The 7,500-nt window shown below is 42.6% G+C and overlaps 2 protein-coding genes across 2 annotated transcripts in view; one reads left to right on the top strand and one right to left on the bottom strand.

Moving 5' to 3' along the window:
* The window catches only part of zbtb21 (zinc finger and BTB domain containing 21), a 17,020-nt gene extending 16,941 nt beyond the window's left edge, over positions 1-79 (bottom strand). Inside the window, exon 1 of the mRNA XM_063204192.1 lies at positions 1-79. This exon is cut by the window's left edge and continues 3 nt beyond it. The gene's annotated coding sequence lies outside the window, so the exon portion shown is untranslated.
* A 5,996-nt stretch (positions 80-6,075) lies between these two features.
* umodl1 (uromodulin-like 1) overlaps positions 6,076-7,500 on the top strand; it is a 26,014-nt gene continuing 24,589 nt past the window's right edge. The window contains exon 1 of the mRNA XM_063204191.1: positions 6,076-6,157. Within this exon, the coding sequence (XP_063060261.1) occupies positions 6,076-6,157 (82 nt within the window). The remainder of the gene's footprint in view (positions 6,158-7,500) is intronic.

Genomic DNA, 7,500 nt, shown 5'->3' with positions numbered 1-7,500 from the left:
ATGTTTTTGTCGTATTCCCGGGCAGCACTGAAATACGACTTTCTGTTTTAGAAATGTGTTGCGCGTCTCGCTGTCGTGATTCCATCCATCTTGTATTTGACGTCATCCCACTGAAGGGATGAAGTCATCGCTAAGAACGCTCGTCACGTGTGCCACACTCTGAGCAGTATGGAGAGTCAGCAGGGACAAAACAAAGTGTTAAAAATCCGTGCGGAGGTAAACAAAATGTGTTTTCTTGGCCCATTAAACACAAACAACAACCTAACATTTTATATTATAGGCTAACAGCGCCAATGGTTGAATGAGGCTAGCATTGTGTGTGTTACAATTGACCCCCAGTAGACCTGGCATCTGTGTAATACATTTAGACCTAGCCTACAGTTTTTTTCATTGGGATAGCCTAGGTAAGTTGAACCCCCTTGCCTTTTGGACCTTGAATATTTTCCATTTTTCAAGTCTCTGGCAACCAAATCTATTGTGTGGAATAGTTGTGTGTCTGATTGCTCCTGACATTATCATTCTAAACTAGTGACTGCTGACTGTATGAGAGGGGGAATGCTGTGGATGGAAAAGGGTGTCAGGAGTGTGTGTGTGTGTGTGTGTGTGTGTGTGTGTGTGTGTGTGTGTGTGTGTGTGTGTGTGTGTGTGTGTGTGTCATGTTGCCAAATGGTAGGCTTCTGCACAGCTTACCTCACCATCAACCCTCTGTCTCCACTCAGCCCGTTCTTCTCTCCCTCCCTGGCCTGTCCTGTCCTCTCGCCGCCTTTTCCATGCATATCCCTCTCAGCTGCCCCGGGCCGTGGCGTTCACCCCCTCCACACCACTCCGCTCGCCTCATCTCCCTTTCCCCATCATCTTGCTGCTTTTTCCAGCCACAGCATTCCCTCTCTCAGTTGCCTGTTTTGTCACCCCATAGGCCTATGTATGTAGCCTATAATCTGAGCCCCTTCCCTGTCCCCTACGCTACGTAGCCTATGTTTTCCAGCCACAGCATTCCCTCTCTCAGTTGCCTGTCTGACCTCCCATCTCCTGCCCTCCTCTCTCACCCCATAGGCCTACATATTAGGGCTGCACGATTATGGAAAAAAAACATAATCACGATTATTTTCGTCAAAATCGTAATCACGATTATTAATCACGATTATTGATTTTTTACAGATGGTCCCAGGCTAGTGGCCTATACCTGAGTACTTTCCCTGTCCTATGTTTTCCAGCTGTGTGTTATGCCTCACATGTCCTGTCATCTCCACTGTGCCTCACGGCTATACCTATCTGAGCCATTTCATGAAAGTACTCTACTCTACTCTTCATGTCCCTGTCTCCACATGCGTCCTCCATTCTGCATTTCCTCTCTCCACCAGTAGTCTGTGCTCTCTCCACTCATCTCGTACATCTGAGCCCTTCAATATTATAGGCCTGCTACATTTTCACACGACGGCGTGCCGACAATCTTGACTGAGAAAATAAAATTGCAGCTAAATGTTTACCTCTGTCTGTGTTCTTAACCCGTTAAGACAGAGTGTGATAAATGTGCCGTCACCAGAATGCCAATGACCACGTCGTATTGCATTACTAAATATGATGTCATAGCACTATAGTTAACCCCTTAGTGCAGAGCCTATGTTATAACCTTACTGTCACCAAAATTGTAATGACTATGTCTTTATCTGCCACTTAAGGCCTCTCGGTACTGTCATAGCAATGTTGTTAAGATGTAGTTGAGTATTTTTTCAGCAAATAGTGAATAGGCCCGCCGACAACCCCATCTGAAGTTAGAGGCTACCTTTTCAATGACTAGTGTTCTGATCAACAGCATTTCCTCATTCCCTCTCTCAGCTGCCTTACCCCACTCTTGACACCCCACACCACACACACACACACACACACTCCTGACACCCCCCCCCCCCACACACACACACACACACACTCCTGACATCTCACCCCCCCCCCCCACACACACACACACTCATCTCCTGACATCTCATCCCCTACCCCCCCCCCCACGCACACACACACACACACACAAACACACTCCTGACATCCCCCCCCCACACACACACACACACACACACTCCTGACGTCCTTTTCCATCCACAGCATTCCCCCTGTCATACAGTCAGCTGTCATCATGTGCTCCCCTGGTGACTCCGCTCAGTGGGATCAGCCTGCAATAGCAATAGCACCTTATTATATATTACAGTGGGATCAGCCTGCAATAGCAATAGCACTTTATTATATATTACAGTGGGATCAGCCAATAGCAATAGTGCCTTATTACAGTGGAATCAGCCTGCAATAGCTCCTTATTATATATTACAGTGGGATCAGCCTGCAATAGCAATAGTTCCTTATTATTGCAGTCAGTAATTTATTAGGTAACTGCTTTATTAGTAGGTTTATAATCATAAAATATTTAAACTCTCAAGTCATGAGCAGTTTTATACATTTGCTGTTAAAATGACCAAGTGGCAATGCATCACTAAATACTGCCTGAGATGTCGTAATAGTGTAGTAAACCTCTTTGGTAACACTTTATAATAATGGATGCAAAAAAGCATTATAAAGACTTAATGATAATTAACTATTGATGAAAAAACATAAACAAATGTTTGTAAATGACGAGGAAATGTTAACAAATGTTTGTAACTGACTAGGAAATGTTATGTTAACATCTCATATTTATCAAACATTTACAAATTGCTTGTAAATGAATAAAATACTGTTATAAGGTATGTAAAATATTTTATATATTATTTGTAGATATTTTATAAAGCATTAATAAAACTTAGTTAATGATAAAAGCATTTGTTACTGTTTCGTTCATCATTAGTAAATGATTTATTAAGTCTTTACAAAGCAGACAGTATTATAAAGTGTTACCAACTCTTTTAAAGGAACAGTAAGGTGAACATCGAGCATTATGAGTCTACAAACTGACAAGAGAAACAGGGGACATTGTGCTCAGATGGGATTATGGTGTGTGTCAATTAATAGGTCAAACTTTGGTGTGTGTGTGCAGGGCCGCGTTATCCTATGGTGCAACCGGTGCTGCAGCACCGGGCACCGCCACTAGAGGGGGCCCCGGGCGTTGTGAGATCAGAGAGATTGGAAAATATGAAACGATATTTTGAGACAATCAATTGTACTTTTACGCATTTCGCCATCCGTAGGCAAGCAGAGGCGCATATGCATATCTTGTCACTAGGCTAGACAGGCAGCTAGGGCCCCCCAAGACTGTAGCTGGAGAACAGTAGTGGCGATTTGTTACAAGTGTTCTTTCTTTTTAATTTTCGCTTGGCCCCCCTACTGAGCCTAGAATCGCCTCTGCATGCACGCAGGAATCGGAGGTCGGAACTTATCATTTCAGTCAGTTGTGTGCCACCAGTGAAAACGGTGGTCAATAATTTTATAGTTTGATGATGGGCTACTGTCTAAAAAAGATGTGAAACTCGGCGTCAGCACTTGCTTCAGATTGTACGGATAAACTTCAGCCTGGCATGGATTAACGCATTGAAGAGAAGGTTGGCAACGTTATCCATTTTTGTAATGTCAGTGTTATAATCGCTTTTTGTAATAATTGTTGCATAGCGATCATGGACTTGTGCAATCATGTAGGCCTAAGCTAAGCAAACAGAGCACAGCACACCAACCTAACTTTATCTTATTCTATTGTTAAAACATGGGGAAATAAATCACGCACCCAACTGCATTCGCGAAACAAAAGTCTTGCATGGCGCGGCGAGGACCACTTCTGAGGTGTTTTTTAAAAAGTGTTCACAATAATGCTACGTAGCAAGTGCACCAACCAGCACTCAAAGTTCTGACAGTCTGACAACAACGGGGCAATCCAATCTAGCAAACACTAAAATGATATAGGCTAGTCACATTTTTCTAAAGCAATGTTATGGCCATTTCCCTAAAGCACTGTAATAGGTCTAATGTCGATGCTCTGTCAGCGTATATCTTTGCGTTCGGCTTTGTGTTCAGTTAAAACATGCCTGGGTACCACTCGCGGATTGTTCAGTTAGCAAGTGGCTCTTATCTGGGAGGGGGAAAAAAACTTGCGTGATACATCCACATCCACATCTAAACATTTGGCCTACGAGTTTGCACTGTAATCTACTGTAATGATTGCACACTATTGCATTGTAATGTACCATCTAGATGAAAACCGCTGACTTCTTAAGCCTATATATGGTACATTTTGAGGGGATTTCGTGACAACTTCACTTTGCTGTGGTTCGCTGCTAAGGGGATTCCCCTTCCTCGCGTCAAGCGACAGCTGAGTAGGTATACTTTCCTTTGACAGACAGCCAGTCTTTCCAAGGCCATTGGAAGTTACATTAATTAACACGTGTTTCCCACAACGGTTTCGATTCGACAAATTGGTCGGCAGCAACGTAGCAAAAATAAGAGACTTTTGGTTGTGCTTCTGTTTGGTAGTTCTAGCTGAGCCGACGTTTACTCTGCTAAACGGTAGTGCACAGAATCTCCTCCCTGTCAGCTGGCTAGCCTTCCAATGGCTTGCGTTGCGACTGGTGAACTCAGCAGGGGGTTCCGCGCACCCTTTTTTGTGTTGGAGTAGAACGTGTTGCCTGCGTTGTTTCATGCGTTTTAAATAGGCTATGGCTCATTATAATGTGGTGTAGGGGCCCCGGATTGCGTCTGCACCGGGCCCCGGCGAGGGCTAACGCGGCCCTGTGTGTGTGTGTGTGTGTGGCTTGTGTTGTAGCCTCTTATTGCAGATGGAGTCGCAGGCGGGCCTATTCACTATTTGCTGAAAATACTATGTAGCCTATATTTATACTGCTATGACAGTACCGAGAGCCATAAGTAACAGATTAAGACATAGCCATTACAATTTTGGTGACAGTAAGGTTATAATATAGGCTCTGCGCTAAGGGGTTAAACAGTGCTGACAGAGTGAATTGGAAGCCATAGTAACCTGTAGCCAGAGAGAGAGAGAGAGAGAGAGAGAGAGAGAGAGAGAGAGAGAGAGAGAGAGAGAGAGAGAGAGAGAGAGAGAGAGAGAGAGAGAGAGAGAGAGAGTACTTCCACAGGGATCCACTGCCCCAGGCTGGTCTCAGCCCCTCCTCGTCAGTCTCACTCAACTCACACAAACAAGATTAATTGGTACGGCCATGACAAGATTCTACCACTCTGCCACACATTTGAATTAGTTATATGTCAATCACTTTATCTATAATAGCATTACTCTCATCATGCCCTTTCTCTTTGTTCTTCTTAGTGATGATGTGAAAGCATACTAGGCCAACAAATGTGTTTAATTGGTTGCAGTGACTGCACCCAGCCACTGTACACAATACCTACAGTAAACACAAACAATCGATTTTTATTCTGTTTCTTTGTAAATTCTCCTTTTCTGGAAAATGTAGGCCTACGTATATACACGTTTCCAGGTGGCATGTTTGAGGGAAAGGTGCGGTTTACATGGCAGCAAGCAGAGGCCCAGGTGACTCTCCGAGGAGCGCTCAGGTGGCGTAGAGAGAGGAGAGGCGGACACTGGAGACATGCGTTACTATAGCACACAACAGGGCTTGACACTGGCACACGCAAACCACTATACAAATTGGCAGGCAGCTTATTTCTTGGTATGACATACCCATCATAGTAGCCTATATGCTGTTATTTGCCCCTTGTGTATCAATTGTTTGTATTTACTGTAAGTTCAAGAAAAAGCTCATCAACTCAGTTTCTATTTGCTCGATATACTTTCAGGTAGAAAGCTCTACACTCATCTTGCTTTAGCACCTCATCTTCTGAGGTTAGATGAACCCCATCATGATAAAGAAGAAGAAAAAACAATATAAATTCTGTGGCTAGTGGAATACCTGAAAGGCTAGTGATTTGGGAAAACCACTAGCCACAGTGGCTGGTGGGAGAAAATGTTAATGTCAAGCCCTGGCACACAAGCACAGGCACACTCTCACCTCTCCTCTCCTCCTTCCTCTCCTCTCCTTTCTCCTCTGTGTGGTGGGATGTTTGTACCTTTCTACTCTTGCTGCATGGATGTGGTTTTAGCATGATTCTCAAACGCTACTATTTCACTTCAAAATGCTTCACGGTGTCGCTGTTTCTGTCTGGCTAGCTGCGTTCACCGTAGGTTTTGCTCTTGGACACAACACACGTTTTGAAGGTAAGGAATTGTTAATTATGAAATCAATTATTTGTCTATTCGAGGTCTTCGCACTATATTATTATGGTCTAGTTTCATTAAAGTAATTGCATGTTCAGAATAGCAGAGCATCATTCTTCATAAAATATGTTTGGATGAATATATTTTTACTGCTTGGTTGAAATTCTTTAAAACAGTTAATTGCCGATACACAATCTCTCAAAAAGTTATATTAAAAGTAGTCTAGTCTAATTTAATACGTTACCGGACTCACTTTTCACGGACCTCAATATCTATATTATGAAGACATTGTAATAATAGGCTATGTCAATATAATGGTTTAATTCATTATAACTGAGCAACAGTATCATTTAGTATCCGATTATAATCTGTCCAAGCCTATGGGCATCGTGATGAGTGAATATTCATGTGACCAGCCGCACTGATAATGTTTTATTAGCAGCTCATTTCCAGCATTAATGAAGCGTGGCGTGACTATGATCAGATCATGAGGATGGATCCCTGTGGAATCTCACACTCTATTTTAATCACCACCTAATGCCTGAGCTTCTGCTCACCACTGCACCTCAGACAATGCCTTATATATTACAGTGCATTAGACTAACGTTTCCACAAAGCGTCTTCATCAGTCCTTTACGGTTTGTAAAATCACCTATAATCACTCGTTTTTAAATCACCTGTGTGCTTTTGTAAATTCTCTATCATTTTCGTCGGCGCTATCTATCATCTATCACTAATTATGACTGATTTTAGGTTTTTAGGTTTTAGGTTTAGGTCTCACCTGTGCTGCTTTTATACATGACTCACCTGTGTCATGCTGTTGGCTATTCCGATTCACCTGTGTCTTGATTCATCCCAGACAATCTATGAGAGCGAGGTGTCAAAAGTAAACGTAAAAGAAAAAAAGAGAAGCGGTTTCCTTCCAACGCATGTAACTTATCTGAGTAACCTGTACACCTGTGTACATGTTTTATGATCGTCTGACTCTGCACTGGATGGATCAAGTTAGTGTTTTTCTGTTTCAACACAGTCTATGTATTTCATTAGGTGCAATGGAATAAATTGCTTAACAGCTGAGCTCTGTCATATCATGTGCTACTCACAACATGAATTTACTTTTTAAAAAGTTGCTTGAAAAGAGAAAAAACTTTTCTTCACCAAGGCACTCCAAAACGAATAGTTAAAAATGTCTTTATTATTATGACATGTCCATTAAGGACTTTTAAAATTGCCCACGCGTAGCGGCAGTTGAGCCTTCTTCAGGGCATAGTGATACTGACACAGTAAAAAGTTTTTCTCTTTTCAAGCAACTTTTTTGATATTGAACCTTGAACCAAAGAGCA

This window comes from Engraulis encrasicolus, chromosome 7 (genome assembly GCF_034702125.1).
Source record: "Engraulis encrasicolus isolate BLACKSEA-1 chromosome 7, IST_EnEncr_1.0, whole genome shotgun sequence".
Taxonomy (NCBI): Eukaryota; Metazoa; Chordata; class Actinopteri; order Clupeiformes; family Engraulidae; genus Engraulis; species Engraulis encrasicolus.
Note: the sequence above shows the minus strand (reverse complement) of the source record. Positions and strands in the feature narration are given on the sequence as shown.